Source organism: Aquarana catesbeiana, linkage group LG04 (assembly GCF_042186555.1).
Source record: "Aquarana catesbeiana isolate 2022-GZ linkage group LG04, ASM4218655v1, whole genome shotgun sequence".
Taxonomy (NCBI): domain Eukaryota; kingdom Metazoa; phylum Chordata; class Amphibia; order Anura; family Ranidae; genus Aquarana; species Aquarana catesbeiana.
This window is the reverse complement of record NC_133327.1, coordinates 312988308-313009439: the sequence shown is the minus strand read 5'-3', so window position 1 is coordinate 313009439 and position 21132 is coordinate 312988308. Positions and strand designations below refer to the sequence as shown.

Below are 21132 nucleotides of genomic sequence, written 5' to 3'. Positions count from 1 at the left end.
TATTTTTACAATATTCATAATCTACAAAAATCCCTCTGGCTTCCAAGCTGTCTTGTGTCTTACAAGCTATGCAAGAAACTTTGTTACCTGGAATTCACCTTTTAACCACTTCCCGCCTAAGGTACGTCATATGACGTCCTGGACTTTGAGTGTGGATATCTGAATGCCTGCAGCTACAGGCATCATCCAAATATCATCTTTTTCGGCTGGCGATTCCCTGCACTGTAAGAACAATGATAGCGGCAGTGCAGCCGCTTGATCATTCCATCAGGCGGCTGGAGGGGACGTGTCCGTAGTAGCGGAGATGATCATATATGCTCCCCTCACTGCCTGGATGCTGAGTGGAGGGAAAGATGTATAAAGAAAAATGACTTCATTTTTTTTTTTTTTTTTCTTGCATTTTAGTGTAAATGTGAGATCTGATGTCTTTTTGACCCCAGATCTCACATTTAAGAGGTCCTGTCATGCTTTTTTTCTATTACAAGGGATGTTTACATTCCTTGTAATAGGAATAAAAGTGACCCAATTTTTTATTTTTTTTTTCAAAGGACAGTGTAAAAATAAATAGTAAAATAATAATTAAAAAAATGTAAAGTGCCCCATCTCACCAAGCTTGTGCGCAGAAGCGAACACATACGTAAGTTATGCCCGCATATGAAAACGGTGTTCATACCACATGTGAGGTATCGCCGCAATCGTTAGAGCGAGAGCAATAATTCTAGCACTCAGGCCCCCTGTGTAACTCCTAAACATGTAACCTGTAGAAATTTTTAAACGTCGCCTATGGAGAATTGTAATGGTAAAAGTTTGTCTTTATTCCACGAGCGGGCGCAATTTTGAAGCATGACATGTTGGGTATCAATTTACTCGGTGTAACATTATCTTTCACAATATAAAAAAAATTTAGTCGAAGTATTTTTTTCCCAAAAAATTGCGCTTGTAAGACCGCTGCGCAACTATGGTGTGACAAAGTATTGCAACGACAGCCATTTTATTCTCTAGGGTGTCTGAAAAAAAATATGTTTGGGGGTTCTAAGTAATTTTCTTGTAAAATTAACTGGTTTTAAGTTGTAAACACAGAGTCTGAAAAATTAGGCCCCATCCTTAAGTGGTTAAAGCGCCCCGTCCCCGCACATAGAAGTGCCCACATATGTAAACGGCGTTCAAACCACACATGTAAGCTATTGCTGCGAACGTTAGAGCGAGAGTAACAATTCTAGCCCAAGACCTTCTTTGCAACTCTAAACAGGTAACCTGCAAAACATTTTAAAGCATCGCCTATGGAGATTTTTAAGTACCAAAGTTTGGCGCCATTCCACAAGTGTGCACAATTTTAACTTTACTGTTTTTGTTTTTTTATTTCATGAAATGCGTTTGAAAAATCGCTGCGCAAATACCGTATGACATAAATGCAACAGCTGCTATTTTATTCCCTAGGGTCTCTGCTAAAAAAACATATATAATGTTTGGGGTTCTGAGTAATTTATAGATTTTTAATTTAATTTCTTGAAAAACAAATTATGATTTTTACATGTAGGAGTGAAGTGCCAGAATTGGCCAGGATGGGAAGTGGTTAAAGCGGAGTTCCGCCAACGGAAAAAAATATAAAAGTCAGCAGGTACAAATACTGTAGCTGCTGACTTTTAATATAAGGACACTTACCTGTCCAGGGAGCCCGCAATGCCGGCACCCCAGTTGATCTTCGGATTGACTCCTGGGTGCTGCCGCACCATTCCTGGTAAGGGAGCCAGGCAGTGAAGACTTTTTTGGCTTCACTCCTGGTCCCCTACTGCACATGCGTGAGCTATTGCCTGCTCTCACTGATGGGGCAGAGCCGAGCCAGGATCTGGAAGGATTCCAACAATATTGTCGGTATCCACCCAGCTGCCTGACCAAAAGCTGGCTCTGCCTTTCAGTAGGTGGCTTAGAGCCAGCTGCCCCCTCCCCAGAACAACGCTTCAGCAATCGCTGAGTGATCAGGGGTCATATAATCACACATAGGGCGTGTTTGGTGACCCCCATCTGCATGCCTATATATATTAAAGGAGTTAAAAAAAAAATTGTTTTAACTAAAACCATATTTAAATAAGGTAGAGGGTTCATGTTTTTATTAGACAGGTGCTTTTAGGAATGTCTGGGGCTTTTAAAAACAAAAGGGGCTTTATGGCGACTTAATGTTTTAACGTTGCGTGTTTATATCCTACTCACCTCCCTGCCTGTCTCCAGCAGCGCACCCAGGAAGGGCAAGAGACTTTGCATTGTGACCAGCACCGATTGGGTGTTCATCAGGAAAGGGGAGTGTCGGCTCTCGATGCTTAGCAGAAACGCATATGCTGAGCGAGTAGGTGAGGCGCCGGCCCCAATGAGACCCTAGGGCAGTAATGGCGAACCTTGGCACCCCAGATGTTTTGGAACTACATTTCCCATGATGCTCATGCACTCTGCAGTGTAGTTGAGCATCATGGGAAATGTAGTTCCAAAACATCTGGGGTGCCAAGTTTCGCCATCACTGCCCTAGAGAATAAAATAGTGGTCGTTGCAATTTTTATGTCACACAGTATTTGCGTGTTTTTTAAATACAATTTTTTTGGAAAAAGCACACTCTAATGCAAAAATAAAAAACAACTCACAAAATAAGCCAATTTTTTGGTAAAATATAAAAGATGTTACGCTGAGTAAATACCTAACAACATATCACACTTTAAAATTGCGCACGCTCTGGGAATGGCGACAAATTTCGATACTTAAAAATCTCCATAGGCGACACTTGAAATGTTTTTTTACAGGTTACCAGTTTGGAGTTGCAGAGAAGATTAGCGCTAGAATTATTGCTCTCGCTAGAACGTTTGCCGGCGACACCTCACATGTGTGGTACAGACCGTTTCCATATGTATGGCTGACCTACGTATGCCTTTGCCTCTGGGGATGGGTTTTTATTTATCGTATTAAACATTTTTTGTTTTTACACTGTCCCTTTTTTAAATGTGTGTTGTGATTTTTTTTTTTTTTTTGCTATCACAAGAAATGTAAATATCCCTCGTGATAATAAAGCCAAGTACTCCTTTATGGAGATGTCTGGGGTCTATAAGTCCCCCAATCTTTTCTCTACTCTTAAAAGCATGAGTTCAAAAAAATTAAATAAATCTGATGCTTTCCAAAAAAAAATGGTTTACATTCACCCTAAACTGAAAGTCATAAGGTTGTTTTTAGACCCTAGAGGAGAGACGATCTGGTCTCTCCTCACCTCTATAGCCAGCCACGTGAACTGCTGGATCGGGGGTGGGGGGATAATCAGCTGCTCGGATTGTTTTTGGTAAAAAGGGAAACGCCAGCTGAAAATAACGTAAACCCTGCTGCTTGCCCACAGCAGGGCTAAATGTGGAAAAAAAAAAAAAAACCTGCCCGACGCCAGGAACTGCATGTCCCGGGGTCGGGCGATATCATTTGTGTATCTCTGTTGTAAATATTTCTGTCTATTTCTGGAATATTGTCTTTATTTTCAGTCTGGTATTTCTAATTCTTCCAAGTGTAGTCAAGAATTTCCATAACTGCTTATTTTTATCTCATCCAAGCTTAGATCAAAAACGTGCATCAGGAAATTTTTTTTTTTTTTTATCAGGAAAAATACACTGTAAGTGATGACAAAATCTAAAAATTATATAGTTGGCAAGTCCTTTTTTCCTTTTTTTTAGTTTCACACTGATTTTGCCTATATAAATGGACTGATGTGGTTACTTGCTTCCACATTGAAAAAAAAAAAACAATATACAGCAGCAACATAAAGGTGTCCATATATGTGCGCCTTTAGCTATACTAGACATAGGCAAAACACTTCTTTGACTTCCTTTTTAACGTTTCTGAAATATTGGTTGGGCCATTCAGCGGCTGTTCAAGTTGCTAGACCAGTGGTGATTACCTATCGTAATATAAGGGAGCTCAAGTGTGGCCCTGACATCACCAGAGGGCTGCATAATAATAATCAGTAAATGTAATGCTGCAAAAAGCTGTCAGACTGCAGAGACTCAGCAGGAGATTGTGAAGATGCTATAGGAGTTGTTGGAGACTAGTGAGGTGCTTCAGGGACAGTCATAGACTTGAAGATGCATTGCATGAGACTGTTAGAGATCACTGCTATTTTAACCCCTTTACAAATCGATGCTTCCATATTTATTGTGAATCCAGAAAGTATTCACAGTGCTTCAGTTTTTCAACATTTTGTTATGTTAGACTTATTCCAAAATTGATTAAATTCATTTATTTTCCTCAAAATTCTACAAACCATGCCCCATAATGACAACGTGGAAGAAGTTTGTTTGAAATCCTTACAAATTTATTAAAAATGAAAAAAATCCTATGTACATAAATATTCACAGCCTTTGCCATGACACCCAAAATTGAACAGGTGCATCCTGTTTCCACTGATCATCCTTGAGATGTTTCTACAACTTGATTGGTGTCCACCTGTGGTAAATTCAGTTGATTGGATGTGATTTGGAAAAGCACACACCTGTCTATATAAGGTCCCACAGTTAACAGTGCATGTCAGAGCACAAACCAAGCTATGAAGCCCAAGAAATTGTTTGTAGATCTCCGAAACATTATTGTATGGAGGCACAGATCTGGGGAAGGGTACAGAAAAATTTCTGCAGCATTGAATGTCCCACTGAGCACAGTGGCCTCCATCATCTTTAAATGGAAGAAGTTTGGAACCACCAGGACTCTTCCTAGAGTGGGCCGCCCGGCCAAACTGAGCGATCATCGGAGAATGGTCTTAGTCGAGGAGGTGACCAAGAACCCAATGGCTCTGGCAGGGCTCCAGCATTTCTCTATGGAGAGAAGAGAACCTTCCAGAATAACAACCATCTCTGCAGCACTCCACCAATCGGGCCTGTATGGTAGAGTGGCCAGACTGAAGCCACTCCTCAGTAAAAGGCACATGACAGCCCACCTGAAGGACCCTGACCTTGAGAAACAACATTTTCTGGTCTGATGAAACAAAGATTAAACTCTTTGGCCTGAATGGCAAGCGTCATATCATCACCTGTCCAATACCATCCCTACAGTGAAGCATGGCGGTGGCAGCATCATGCTGTGGGGATGTTTTTCAGTGGCAGGAACTGAGCGACTAGTCCGAATTATGGGGAAAGATGAATGCAGCAATGTACAGAGACATCCTTAATGAAAACCTGCTCCAGAGTGCTCTGGACCTTAGACTGGGTCAAAGATTCATCTTCCACCAGGACAATGACCCTAAGCACACAGCCAAGATAACAAAGGAGTGGCTATGGGACAACTCTGTCCTTGAGTGGCCCAGCCAGAGCCGAGACTTGAACCCGATTTGAACATCTCTGGAGAGATCTAAAAATGGCTGTGCACCAACGCTCCCCATCCAACCTGCTGGAGCTTGAGAGATCCTGCAAAGAAGAATGGGAGAAACTGCCCAAAAATAGGTGCACCAAGCTTGTAGCATAATACTCAATGAGATTTGAGGCTGTAATTGGTAACTGAACAGAAGGAGGGAACTAATGCGCAAAACCAAAGTGAGCTGAAGCAATTTATAAATAAAGAGATCAAAGAAGCCACCAAAGATAAAGTGTTCCCACACAGAAAAACCAATATGAATATAAAAGATGTGGCGCTAACTGAAGTGCATAAAAAGATCATAAACAATGTGATTAAACATAAAAATAATGACAATTCTTCGGTGTGACGTCAATACACTAACAAAATCAAAGTGATAAAAGAATCCAATAAGAGTGCATAAGTCCAATAATAATCTAAAAGTGCACAAAGATGAAAAGATGAAAAATCACAAAAAAATGTAAAAAATCGCATAAAGTGAAAAAAGTTGCTTATAATGAAGAATAAAATCGCATAAAGTGCAAAAAAGATCCAATATAAATGCATAAGTCCAATACTACTCTAAAAGTGCATAAGAGTGAAAAATCACAATAAAACAAAAAATTGGAAAAAAGTGAAAAAAGTCGCATAAAATGAAAAAAATCACATAATGAAGCAAAATAGTGAAAAAACCCTATAAAAATAGACAAAAGTGCATAATCCAACAAGTGCAATAAGATTCCAACGTGGGTGAAGTAAATCTTCATATAACAGTTTGTGCAAAGAACAAAAAGTACATGTGCAGAAAATGATCGGTTTCAGATTCCTTCAATTATCAGCAATCCGTTGTGCGCCACACGTTTCCCCCAGCCTCTCACCTCTAGTAAAGACCCCTACGGGTCAAGTTGAGTCTGCAGTCTTTGAAGTAGATGGGGGAATCCTTCTCGCTGAGTTATTGTATTCTGACACATGGGAGCCTTCCCCATTGTAAGTACACATCAATCAGTGCTCCGGCTATAACCGGCAGTACTGATCAACCAAGATAAACCCGAAAGGCTGGTTGTAAAGAAGTCGACTTCTGTACAGTCTGCCTGCTCATACATGGATTGATATTTGACTGGTCTCCGCTGCTTGGTTGCACGAGGCCCTCTGCACTTCATTTTATCTTCATATACCCTAGGCGGTGGTTGTCTGATACAGCTGTTTATGACTCTTGTTTTCTTTACAATCGATAAGACGCTCCAGAGGTTTATTTCTGGGAGAACCATGGCATTGTTGGACGTGGCTATTGTTTTTCACTCATAATAGGATGGCACAAGTATGGTGCTAGGGTGTGAATAGTCATCTGTGTATTTTGGCAATGTGAGCATGCTTCCCTGTCTGTCCAAAAAAATTATCAGCATGACTTTGAAAATTCTGACTTTACTTTCACCAGCAGACATGATTGTTAGCATGGGGATGGGCAGGGGAGAGAAGATATTTGCATAAGTATGCTAAAAACATTTATTTTGTGAGATAGTAATATCCTGTAATTGGCTGGTGGTTAAAAACTATCAATAAATGTATCACATGCTGTTCATACTCAGTCACTGAGATTTTTTTTCTTTACTCTGCAAAAAAAAAAAAAAAAGTGGATCCTACTGTTCTTTATCCCTCCCCTTGTTCATGTCCCCACTGCAGTTGGGAATTTTGCAGAGCAATGTTGGCAGCTAGTGCACATACTCAGTTTTCAGTGTATTTTCTACTCTGAGCATTTCCTCCCTATCCGTTCTGAGCAGCCCATGTGTCTAAAGAGTCACACATGTGGGAGTATACACAGTGGTAAATAACACTTCCCTCCCTCCATGCCCATTAAGCAGCTAAACACAATGGGTGGGATATTACATCTTGATTGATGGAGGCTTCACCTCCCTGTTATTTTAAGACACAGGCTGGAGGGATCTAAATACAATACTTTTAAAAGAATGTGATTATTTGCTTACCAATAATTGCTCATTCACTCTCTATTCACACTTGTGCAATTTATCAGGCAACTTTGGACATCAGAGTCGCATGACAAATTACACCCAGTTCTTTGCACTAGCACCCGTTCAATTTGGGGTGACTTGGTCACAGTGACTTTGAAAAGGTGCCTGCACTACTTTGGTGTGACTTTGATCCATAGAATGTTCAGTCGGATCAAAATCGCTCCAGTGTCACACTGGAAATCACGCGACTTTGGAGACTTGCTAATGTGAATGGAGCTTTATACTATGCAGCTGATTTACTGAAGCAGTTGAGAATCTTGAATCCGTAAATGATGTTAATATTTACATGAAAAGCAAATCCCTGTTTATTTCTGCATGTGACTGGGTATTCAAGGGAAACCCAGCTACAATTTGAGTGAAGATTTTCAACTCTTTTAGTCCAACTTTGTCTCCTTTTTTATTTTTTTTAAATATTTTGCATGTTTTCTTTTCCGTTGTAAGTTATATCATAAATCTGTTTGCAAGAAGTATCATAAACTGTCAACTTTGTGCTTTTAATGTCAACTATTTTAACATCTAATAATTTTTTTTTTTTCAGATCGACTACACTGGGATAGATTCTAATAGTGATTGCCACAGATGTGTTAATGTTTCATGGAACAAGCCATGTAATTGTACTATGAATTTTACTCTGGAAACTGCATTTGAGGTAACTGCATTATTGTTGCTTATGTTAAATATTATATACGTTTTTGATAATTCTAATGTTAAAAGTTCTCATTTCACTTTTTTATAGTCTGCTCTTGACCCCTGGTCTGCAACACCCACATCTCAGGCTTATTCTACCCTTCGTCAAATGCTGAAAATGTAGGCCTGTTCTGAAAAAGTTGTTTCATAAGTAATCAGGTTTTAACTTTACTGAGAAGCTAAATAACCACTAAAATACTGACCAGTGAGTTTCTTTTTAGTAATAACCGTCACCTTCAGACTAAAACAAAAAAGCTTAAAGGAAATACACAGGCCACCTTGCTGAACCTTCCTCGGAAAATACAAGTTGCCCGGCTTTTTCTAACTTCAGTACATTGAGTCACTGACCTGTGTATGTGTGTGTGTGTGTGTGTGTATATATATATATATATATATATATATATATATATATATGTGTGTGTGTGTGTGTGTGTGTGTGTATATACACAGTGGGGATGGAAAGTATTCAGACCCCCTTAAATTTTTCACTCTTTGTTATATTGCAGCCATTTGCTAAAATCATTTAAGTTCATTTTTTTTCCTCATTAATGTACACACAGCACCCCATATTGACAGAAAAACACAGAGTTGTTGAAAATTTTGCAGATTTATTAAAGAAAAACTGAAATATCACATGGTCCTAAGTATTCAGACCCTTTGCTCAGTATTTAGTAGAAGCACCCTTTTGATCTAATACAGCCATGAGCCTTTTTGGGAAAGATGCAACAAGTTTTTCACACCTGGATTTGGGGATCCTCTGCCATTCCTCCTTGCAGATCCTCTCCAGTTCTGTCAGGTTGGATGGTAAACGTTGGTGGACAGCCATTTTTAGGTCTCTCCAGAGATGCTCAATTGGGGGATATATAGATATAGATATATATAGATAGATAGATAGAGATATTTAGAGCTGCACAATTAATCATTAAAAAATCGTGATCTCTATTCAACCCCCTTGACGATCTCTATTGCAGCGTTTGCCTATTCTTTCATATAACAAGTGGAGAGACTTATCTGCTCACTCAGCTGTCAAAAGAAAACATCCAGGCAATCTGCCAAGCTTTTAACATGAAACATTGTAACTAACTCTTCCTGCTTAGATCAAAGGGATAAACTTCTGTGTGGAAAAAAAAAATCCAGGCAGTCTGCCAAGTTTTTAAACAGCATGTAAATGCAGGAGGTTTAATGACTTAAAGTATAAATCTTTTTCTGATACTTGTTTCTTAAGTTAAAATCAATATTTTTTGCTAGAAAATTACTTGGAACCCCCAAACATATTATATATATATATATATATATATATATATATATATATATATATATATATATATATATATATATATATATATATATATATATATATATATATATATATATTTTAGCAGAGACCCTAGGGAATAAAATGGCAATTGCTGCAATATTTTATGTCACACTGTGTTTGCCCAGCAGTCTTTCAAATGCAATTTTTGGGGAAAAATACGCTTCAATGAATAAAAGAAAAAAACAGTAAAGGTAGCCCAATTTTTTTTGTTTTGTTTTAATGTGAAAGATGATGTTACGCCGCGAATAGATTGTGATCTATCTTCTAAGCAAAAAAATTGTGATTCTCATTTTAGCCACAATCGTGCAGCTCTAATATTAATATATATATATATATATATATATATATATATATATATATATATATATATATATATATATATATATATATATATATATATATAAATATATATATATATATATATATATAAATATTTTAGTACAGGTTTCATTTAATTTTTAAAGAAATCTGCGCTGTGAGAACAAAAGGGACTGCGATTTCTGACTTCTTGTTGACCATGCTAGTTGTCTGACTCCTTCGAAACATTGACCTGAAATAAGTATACTGACCATGAAGTACAGAAGTTGAACTCTTGATCTGTGTATTTGTTTTGGGTCTTTTGACTTGACAAAATACTGAACTCATTGGTTCAGCATGTTAACCAGGCAAACTGGTATATTCAGAAAGAGAATTTAAGAAATGGCAGCCTCTGTACGTCACTACAGTTTTTGTACATAATCTGTATGACTGGTAATGACTTAAAAGAGAAGTGTGGGATTCATTAAAAAAAATTAAATATATGCACACACTCAGCTAGGTGGATGCAGCATCAATCCAATGCTGCATCTGTTCCCCGCCTTCTCTGAGACTGAGAAAAGAGCAATCAAATGCCGCTGATCGCTCAGCCCGCAGTCTCCAGCCTGCACAGAACAGTAACTGTCAGTGACCCACTCTCTGCTCTGCCCCTCCAGCGCTCACTGGAGCTTTGGGCTGTGGAGAGGGGGTGGAGAGGGGCTGACTCTGGCTCTTGGCGGCTCGCTGAGAGGCTGAACCTGCTGCCAGTCCAGGCATCTGGATGGACCTGATCCACGTCCTGTCAGCTCAGAGGAGAGTGATCTGTGCTCCCAGAATGGAGGAACACTGATCAGTCTTCTCCCCTTGTGCGTCCCCTCCCCCTACAGTTAGAAGCATTCCCTAGGAAACACATTTAACCCCTCCCCGCCCCCTAGTGGTTAACCCCTTCACTGCCTGTCACATTTACACAGTAATCAATGCAATTTTATAGCATTGATCACTGTATAAAAGACGAATGGTTCCAAAAATGTGTCAAATGTGTCCGCCATAATGTCGCAGTCACGAAAAAAAATTGCGACCGGCGCTATTACTAGTAAAAAAAAAAAAATAATCTATCCCGTATTTTATAGACGCTATAACTTTTGCGCAAACCAATCAATATACGCTTATTGCGATATTTTTTTTTTTTTTACCAAAAATATGTAGAAGAATACGTATCGGCCGAAACTGAGGAAAAAATTTATTTTTTTTTTAAAAAAATTTTGGGATATTTATTATAGCAAAAAGTAAAAAATATTGTGTTTTTTTTCCAAAATTGTCGCTCTTCTTTTGTTTATAGCGCAAAAAATAAAAACAGCAGAGGTGATCAAAAAAGGACGACAATTTTGTTTGGGTACAACGTCACGCGACCGCGCAATTGTCGTTTAAAGTGCGACAGCGCTGAAAACTAAAAATTGGTCTGGGAAAGAAGGGGGTGAAAATGCCCGCTATTGAACCGGTTAATAAACCCAAAACCATAAAATTTATATTTTGCAGTTTACCAATTATTATATGTGATGTGTGCTTTTTGTTTTGTTTGTTTTTTCCTCTCTGTTGTCCCCTGGTGATCTGGCCAATAACATATCTCCTGTATCAGGGTGCTTACACTCTTGATGAAGGCACACAGGAGGCACCTTTGGACAGCAGGATTGTCAGTCTGGTGAGGGGGTGGGGGTGTTAAATGTACTAGAAATTTTTAATACAGCAGCAAATTGAAGCCAAACTGCAGCAACTAATTTATAAGCAGTTTTCCTTTTGGTTATATACATACACTGGTCATTTTTATGCACCTGTGTCAGTGGTAAATGGTTTGTCTCATCTCTGTAACTGATACATTGTGCTGGAGTGCTTGTTCTTTTGAAAAACAAACTTGCTGGCTAGATCACCAGATAAGGATAGAGTAAATAAAAAAAACGAATGCAGCCAATACATCTAAAAATTGGTAAGCTGCAACATAATGTTTCTTATTGGTTTAATACTGCTTTAATAACTTGTACTTTTCACTTCTTTTTGTCCTTTTTTCATATTGTTTTTGTCCTTTTTGTGTCTTTTAAATCAAAGTAGACAATATGTGCATATGGCTGCATTAACCTGAACTGTGATAGGAGACAGTTGATGCTTGGTTTAGAGCTCTGCCAAGTGTCTTCTGCCAGGATGGAAAGATTTCTGCTTTAATCAGGAATAGCTTTGCTATGCTGTGTACTTTGAAGCTGCCATCAACAAAGCTGCTCACCTCAACAAGCTGCTGGGTGAGCTTTTACAGCATGGGCAGACTACTCCCCAAGTAATAAGGTCCCTGGATGCTTTTGTGTATTCAGTAGAGATGTAAGCATCCAGTCTCATCTCTAATAAGTCATTGTAGCATATGGAGCGTCACTGGTCCTCATTTATGTATTAAGAGTGATATGAAAAGGTTTTATGTGCTAATATGGTAGAGTCGATGTTTAATGTAACTTCTAAACCTGCAGGAACCATATATTCAAGTGCACTCTCAGTAATCTCTAGCTGTTGGCCACATTTGACTCTAATTTTCATGGTTTTACTAACAAAGTATAAAGTTTGGGTTCCTGAGCGTTTTTATCAAAAATGAAGCGTGTCATCTAGGTGAGAAGTGCCAGTGGGGATAAGACACATTTTCCCTGTTGGACTTGATCTGGTCCTTAGACAACCTTTTATATATCTTAAACAGTTATATTAGCCTCACTATTTGCAACTTTTTTTTTTTTCAGAGCAATGTGTTCATGTATTATGGACTGTCTAACTTCTACCAGAACCACCGCCGGTATGTTAAGTCAAGAGATGACAGTCAGTTGAATGGAGACAAAAACTCCCTGACGGTAAGTTGTACCTATTTTGTGAGTTAAAGCATATCTAAAACAAAAATGTAATATACTACAGCTTTTATTTTATGTTTATTTGTAGATCCAGATAGTTTAACACTTCCTGTCCGGGGGTGGTTCCTCTATCTGTGGAGGAGCAACAGAGACATCCTTGGACAACAGTGCTGTATGGAGAGAGTTATGGTTGATGGAATAGTAGATTTAGATGAACTTTACGTAGTGGATGTAAACCCCATTCATGATATTTGAGCTGGGCACATCTATCTATAGTGTTTTTTTCTGATCTCTCTTTAAAGCCCTAAGTCCCATGGCTTTCTCCTGCTCCATTCTTCTGTTATCAGCATGATAGCTTCTGACAAGTTCTCTCTCAACTGAGATAAAACCAGGCTGAATTTTGTGTCAGGGTGGGTGCTATAAATAGATTAGAAGAGAGCTGGTCTATTCACAGCAAAGCTCTGCAAGTCTCTGCCGATGTGGAGAGGGGGTGTGTGCCTCCATCAGCTATCTCACAGTGTATGGCAAGAATCCACTCCCACAGGTGAATCAGGAAGAGAACATTCTAATGGGACGTGCACTTTCTAAACAGTATATAAAGCTGAAGACAGCAGATATACATCTACAACTTAAGTAGGGAGATTTGTTTCATCTCTGTGGATCATCTGAGACTTTTCACTTTACTCGGTATATGTGAGGGTTTACATCCACTTTTTAGTTTGTGTGTAGAGATTTGCAGCTATTTTCTTCTGTTTTATCTGCAAAATAGGTGAAAGTGAAACTCATGCCCATGGCATACTTGTGAGCAACAGGATTGCTTAAAGCGGACCTTCAGTCATTTTTTTCAACTTTCCATCTATTAAATCTTTTGCCCTTGTTGTTTTAACTTTGGATAGTAAAACATTTTTTTTTTCTCCCAGTAAATACCTTATAGAGGCCACTTCCTTTTTCTTGTATGGTCATTAGCCTAGGCTTATGACATCATGCACAGCTCTCTCGCTCACTTTGGTGAGAGTTTGCCAGGAAGGGAGGGGGCATGAGTCATAAGTGGGCCAGTGAGAGCTGCAGGGCTGGAGATGTGCCTCTGTGGAAATCCAGAAAGTGAACAGGCAGCAGCTTCAGCTGCCCACAGTTAAAATGTTTGCAGCCAGACTCAGTGGAGGGAGATTTCTGCAACATATTTGGCAAGTACAGAATTAAAGTATATATTAAATAATATGCAAAGTGGTTGGAGGGAAGCTTCAGAATGGCAAAGATGTTTTTATTACAAATTATGTGCGCAGACTGCAGTTCCTCTTTAAATGTGCACAGAAAATATTTCCGTTTTTCTGGTGTGTGTGTGTGTGTGTGTGTGTGTGTGTGTGTCCCTTGCTGCCAGAAGTAAGGTGTCACTCTTCAGCAGTGGAGCGTTGCTGGTGAATTGACCTTCGAACGTATGGTCCAGGAAAGGTTTAGTTCCAGGTGCTATGTAGGAAGCATTAACCGCTTCAGCTCCGGAAGATTTTACCCCCTTCATGACCGGGCCATTTTTTGCTATTTAGCACTGTGCTACTTTAACTGGTTAATTGTGCAGTCATGAAACACTGTACCCAAATTAAATTTATATAATTTTTTTCACACCAGAGGCGGCACGACTTGCAGGTCGCCTCACCGAGGCGACCTGCACACGACTGCCCGGGCGACTTGCAAAACGACTTCTGTATAGAAGTCTATGCAAGTCGCCCCAAGTCGCCCCCAAAGTTGTACAGGAACCTTTTTCTAAGTCGGAGCGACTTGCGTCGCTCCGATTAGAACGGTTCCATTGTACTGAACGGGACGCTACTTGTCAGGCGACCTAGGTTGCCTGACAAGTTGTCCTAGTGTGAACCGAGCCTAAGGGTCGGTTCACACTACAACGACTTGGGATCCGACTTGTCAGCCCTCAAGTCGCCCCAAGTCGTTTGACATTGGGAATTGCATTATAGTCAATGAAAGCCGTCTTAATGTACACTACTGAAGTCGCTCCGACTTCAGAAAAGGTTCCTGTACTACTTCAAGGCAACTTCTAGGCGACCTGTACCCATAGAATTCAATGGAAGTCGGCTCCAAGTCGGATCTCCATCTATATTGAAGCGACTTTACAGGAAAAGAAATTAGTTTACCCAGGCAAACCCCTCCCTCCCAGAGAGCTGATTATTCTGTGATTGGCCACAGCCAAAGTCGCCTGTCCTGGAGGTGACTTGAAGTCGCTTAAAGTCGCGTTGAAGCCGCGTTGAAGTCGTCTTGCAAAGTCGCGCTGAAGTCCTGTTGCCCCTGTGTGAATCGGCACTAATAGAGATTTCTTCTTGGTGGTATTTGATCACCACTGTTTTTAATATTTGCAATATAAATGAAATAAGACCGAAAATTCTGAAAAAAACATTTTTTACGTTCTGTTATCAAACCTATCCAAAAAAAATCAAAAATCAAACGTCTTCATACATTTTAGCCAAAATGTAATCTGCTACATGTCTTTGATTGAAAAAAAAAATCCTGATAGGTGTATTTTGATCGTGTGAAAGTTATAGCGCCTACAAACTCTGGTGTATATATACTGGAATTTTTTTTATATATATATATATAATATATACACACACTAATAATTGTGGTGATCAGTGACTTGTAAGTGGACTGCGATTGGGCAATGGGAAATCTGACACTAACTGACGCTGGGGGAAACTGACTAACTACCACTGACATCTAGGGGTGCAACGGATCAAAAAACTCATGGTTCGGATGGTTCCTCAGATCAGGAGTCACGGTTCGGATCATTTTCGGATCAACAAAAAAAATCTCCCCCACTGTAATATCCACAATCTCCCCCACTGTAGTAATATATTAGCAGGGTATTGCAGGGTATATTGGCAGGGCATTGCAGAGTATTGTCAGGGGGGGGAGAGAGAGGAACCGGCGTCATGACATGACGCCGATTTGTTACAAGTGATCGCTCCGTCATTTGACGGAGCGATCACGTGGTAAACGGCCGCCGGGTGTACCAAGATGGCCGCCGCTCCAGAGCTAGGCCGAAGCCACGGCCTTTTCTATGGCCCATGCCACAGAGCGCTCCGCGGATCAAGGGTGTCCCGATCAGCGGAGGTTGATCCGTACGGACCAGTGACGATCCGTTGCACCCCTACTGACATCACCAGTTACACTAATACAGTGATCAGTAATATTATGCACATTCACTGTACTAATGAACTGGCTGGGAAGGGGTTACCATCTAGGGGTAATCCAAGGGGATAAATGTGGGCCTAACTATGTGTAATGTGTGCTGCTTTTTACTACTAGATCTGTTTCTCTTTCCTGTTTTGCGGGGATAAGACAGAGATTTTCCTCCCTGTGCAGAGCTTGCTCTGTGTTAATTGTCAACACACAGCTCTGGGCTGTGATTGTACACAGCAGGTCGGGACTTGCTGACAGGCTCCCACTGTGTACAATCACAGGGTGTGCTGGCCGGGGGGCGCACATGTGCGTGCCTTAAACCTGAAAGTAGTCAGCGTCAGATGGATGCGTCACTTTGCCTACACCGGCCGCCCATCTTCAGTACATTGTGGGCGGGCAGTTGAAGTGGTTAAAGTATACATATGTGCATACCCAGACAAAAGGAAAAAGAAGAAGAAGGGGGAGGGGGGGAGACTTGAACAACTTTTTTTTATTTTTTCCAACGGTCACTCACACTTCTGTGTTTTTTTTTTTATTTCAGTTTAAAAATTCAGTTTGTTGGTTAAGAAGCGGCATACTTAATTATAACTGACGTATGAACAGTGATGTTGTTGCAATGTATGTTTGCCCTTGTTTTCCATAGGATGTTTAAATTTTAAAGAGTGTGGTTAATGATTTTAATATTTTATGATCAATATACAGCCCAGCTTTTGTTGGATGGGTTTCGCTTTCTGGTGACTTCGCCATTTCCATGTGTACTTGATGACCTTGCTGATTTCAGATGCTTTATTTTGTTGTACAGAAACTGTTCTTTGTAACAACGTATGAGTAAGAGGGCTTTGAAAGCAGAACTAAACCGACTGATTTACCCATTTGCTAACACGTTACATTAAAGACATGCCTTAAATAACTGTTTAAAGTTATTTTGTGCTTATAAGTGTGTTTATGTTGGCTCTTAATCAAACTGTCAAGCTATCAAATAGCTGGTGTCACAGCTCATCATATCAAACAGAGGCTAAGGCTGGACACACATTTTCCAATTTTCTTATTCAACATTAAGTAGTCCAAGGGCCTGCCTGATTGCATACAAACTGAAAGTGTTTAGGTTTGACCCCATATTATATGGTTTTGTTAAATCTAAAGAAAAATTGTTCAGTGGGGAAAATAATTATTTGATACCATGAGATTTTGTAAGTTTGCCCACTTACAAAGACATGAAGGGTCTATAATTGTTATCATAGGTGTATTTTAAATGATAGAGACAGAATATCAACCAAAAATCCAGAAAAAAAAATGATACAAATGTTTTATAATTAAAGTTGCAGTTCAGTGAGTAAAAGAAGTATTTGATCCCCTACCAACCAACAATAATTCTGCTCCCACAGACTGGCTACAGTATGTGCTCATGTGGTAAACCCATTAGCCCTGTAAATTTAGGAAGGTGCTCCTAACAACAACTCATTGTGTGTGTGTATGTGTGTGTATATATAAGACACCTGTCCACAGAATCTTTATTCCATTCATACCTCACCGTCATGGGTAAAACCAAAGAGCTGTCAAAGGACATCAGGGGCAAGATTGTAGACCTGTACAAGGCTGGAATAGGCTATAAGACCATCGGCAAGAAGCTTGGTGAGAAGGGGGCAACTGTTAGCGCAAACATTCGCAAATGGAAGAAATACAAAATAACCATCAATCGCCCTCAGTCCAGAGCTTCATGCAAGATTTCGCCTCATGGGGTAAGGATGATCATGAGAAAAGTGAGGGATCAGCCCAGAACTACCCGGGAGGAGCTTTTGAATAATCTCAAGGCAGTTGGGACCACAGTCACCGAACAAACCATTGGTAACACAATATGCTGCCATGGATTGAATTCCTGCAGCACCTGCAGGGTCCCCCCCTAAATGATTCAGAGAAGGATTGAGAGAAAGTGCTGTGGTCAGATGAGATCAAAATTAAGGTCTTTGGCATTAACTCGACTTCTGTGTTTGAAGTAAGAAAAGTGCTGACTGTGACCCCAAGAACACCGTTCCTACAGTCAAGCACGGGGGTGGAAACATTATGCTTTGGGGCTGTTTCTCTGCTAAAAGTACGGGCTGACTTTGCCGCATTGAGGGGCCAATGGACGGGACCATGTATTGTAAAATCTTGGACGAGCACCTTCTTTCCTCAGCCAAAACACTAAAGATGGGTCATGGATGGGTCTTTCAGCATGACAGTGACCCAAAACAAACCGGCAATGCAACAGAGTGACTTGAGAAGAAGCACAATAAGGTCATGAAGTGGCCTAGCCAGTCTCCAGACCTTAATTCTGTAGAACAATTATGGAGGGAACAACTAAGCCAAAACCTTAAGGATTTAGAGAAGATCTGTAAAGAGTGGACCAAAATCCCTCCTTAGATGAGTGCAAACCTGCTAACCCAACTACTAGCAACGTCTTACCTCTGTTCTTGCCAACAAGGGTTTCTCCACCAAGTACTAAGGCATGTTTTGCTTGGGGATGAAATACTTATTTTTCTCACTGAATTGCAACTCAATTCATAACATTTGTATCGTGTGTTTTCTGTCTTTTTGGTTGATATTCTATCTCTATAATTTAAAATACACCTATGATAAAAATTTATAGACCATTCATTGTAAGTGGGCAAACTTAATCTGCAGGGGATTAAATAATTATTTTCCCCACTGTACAAGAAAACTGTATAATGTATTGCCAGCCTAAGATGGCAGCTTCCTTGGCTGTAAAGAATAGGAGGGTTTAGTTTTTCTTTAGGACTGGGCATTGTAATTAGTAAATCAAAAATGTCAGCCTGTTTTTTTTTGTTTTTGTTTTTCCCCCAGGGGAAATTCAGAATTTTGCTGTTGAGGAAAGCGAACATTTTGCGCTTTTTATGTTTGTGTGGTGATTTTTTTTTTTTTTTAATATATCTCAAACCTGATACATGTCTAAAATTAACTACATTCATTTTAAACACTCTAGAATCCAAGCAAAGAATGTGATCCTTATCGTACCAGTGACAATAAGCCTATTGCTCCTTGTGGTGCTATCGCAAACAGTATGTTTAATGGTAAGTCGTCTTTTTTGTGCCGCATTTCAAGAGAAGTAGCAGAAACATAGAAATTTCTGAATGCTTCTTGTCATTTTAATGAGTTGTAACAAGATAAAGCAAGGAGAGAGAGAAGGCAACGATTTTATGGCTTCCAGGCCCAAAAACGCCAACTAACATAGCAGGAAAAATGTTGTTATACAGTTAAACTGGAAATCCACTAATATTACCAAAAGTATTGGGGTGCCTGCATTTTTACGCACATGAACTTTAATGGCATCCCTGTCTTAGTCCGTAGGGTTCAATATTAAGTTGGCCCACCCTTTGCAGCTATAACGGCTTCGGCTCTTCTGGGAAGGCTGTCCACAAGGTTTAGGAGTGTGTCTATGGGAATGTTTGATCATCCTTAGAGAGAGCGCATTTGTGAGGTCAGGCACTGATGTGGATGAGAAGGCCTGGCTCGCAGTCTGCGCTCTAATTCAACCCAAAAATGTTCTATTGGGTTGAGGTCAGGACTCTGTGTAGGCCAGTGAAGTTCCTCCACTCCAAAATGTCTTTATGGACCTTGCTTTGTGCACTGGTCCAAATCTATTTGGGAGCGGGGATAATGGTGTGGGGTTGGGCTTGGCCCCTTGGTTCCAGTGAAGGGATCTCTTAAGGCATCAGCATACCAAGACATGTTGGACAATTTCACGCTCCCAATTTTGTGGGATGACCCTTACCTGTTCCAACATGACTACGCACCAGTGCACAAAGCAATGTCCATAAAGACATAGATGAACAAGTTTGGGATGGAGGAACTTGACTGGCCTGCACAGAGTCCTAAGTCAATGAATGTGAAACTCTCAAAAAAATGTCTGTCCCTTTTTTTTAAATGTCACAATTCATATAAAAATGATTTCATAGATTAAATGTACAAGGAAATTCATATTAAAATTAAAAATTCATAGGTTAAACGTGGAAATTAAATCTCCATCAACACTACAGTGTACATAAAAGTGCAAGGAATAAAGTTTCAAAGTGCTGCAGTGCTTATGAAATCATTCAAACTACATAAATATTATTTTAAAGTGCACCGTGCCAAACAAATATGTATCATACAGTCCGCATACATAAGTATTTCATGAAAGTTCACAATTCGTATGTATTATATAATGGGTGACCAGTGCTCTTAAGATCCACACTTTTGACACATGTGCTCCTATTCTGGATCTTCACCCACCGGATATTGTCGCCCCACTGGGGGCTATAAGTCTACCAATAGATACTGAATAACCTCCTCAGTATGCAGTATGTATCATCTTTCCACAGCCACCACCAAGAATTCATGTGCAAGGGGCAGAAGGACATAGGCAAATCCAATAGTGTAAATCCGCATATAAAAATTGTTTGTTATGCACTTACATGTTAAAAAAAATAAAAATAAAAGCTTGGAAATCAATACGTGAGGGATGGCGTGTGGGTCCCAGGGAGTGCCTGCCATTCCAGACATATTGACTTCAAGACTTTGTATTGTTTTTTGTTTTTTTTTTTACCTGTAAGCGCATAGCAAATAGGCAAATCCGCATATAAAATGTGTTAAAAATCTATGTCCTGCCCCTTGCATGAGTGTATTCTTTGTGGTGGCCGTGAAGAGAAGATGCATGCTTCATACTGAGGAGGTTACACAGTACCTGTTGGAAGACTTATAGCCCCCTGGTGGGGCTAGAGTATCTGGTGAGCGAGGACCCAGTCACTGGTCACTCATTATACAATACATATGAATTATGAACGTTCATGAAATTCTTATGTATATGTGGACTTTATGATGCATCATTTTTTGGCACGGTGCACTTTTTAATAATTATAGGTTCAATGATTTCATAAGCACTGTAGCACTTTGACACTTTATTCCTTGTACTTTTATGTACACTATAGTATTGGTGGGGTTTTCATTTGCATGTTTAGCCTATTCATTTTTGATATGAATTTACTTGCACATTTATTCTATGAAATCATTTTTATATGAATTGTGACATTTTATAGGGACGGGCACATTTTTAGAGAGTTTCATATTTATTGACCTAGGAGGTGTGCAGTAATTTTATCATTTCCCCAGATACTTTGCAGTGCCATTTCCACCTATTTGACCATTTATGCCAAATCATGACAGATTGCCTGTCATAGGAAGCCCTCCAGCACTGCGCTGGTAGTGCCGGAGCACTTCCATCTTCATTCAGTCCTCATTGTAGGTTTGCCCTGTTGAACTGCTTGAATGGCCAGGCTACAAGGGTGTCAGTCCCACGCATGTGCATGGGAGCCATGTCAACACACCACAGCGCAGGTGCCGTAATGTACTTTGAGCTGCGCATGTGTGGCTCAGT

At 39.9% G+C, this 21132-nt stretch overlaps 1 protein-coding gene and 1 long non-coding RNA gene across 2 annotated transcripts in view; one reads left to right on the top strand and one right to left on the bottom strand.

Annotated features, from left to right (window-relative positions):
- Window positions 1-21132, bottom strand: part of LOC141140053 (uncharacterized) — a 208228-nt gene that overhangs the window by 153411 nt on the left and 33685 nt on the right. The gene's annotated exons all lie outside the window — the stretch shown is intronic.
- Window positions 1-21132, top strand: part of TMEM30A (transmembrane protein 30A) — a 39692-nt gene that overhangs the window by 5126 nt on the left and 13434 nt on the right. The window contains exons 2-4 of the mRNA XM_073626819.1: window positions 7906-8016; window positions 12435-12542; window positions 18703-18790. Of these exons, the coding sequence (XP_073482920.1) occupies window positions 7906-8016; window positions 12435-12542; window positions 18703-18790 (307 nt within the window). The remainder of the gene's footprint in view (window positions 1-7905; window positions 8017-12434; window positions 12543-18702; window positions 18791-21132) is intronic.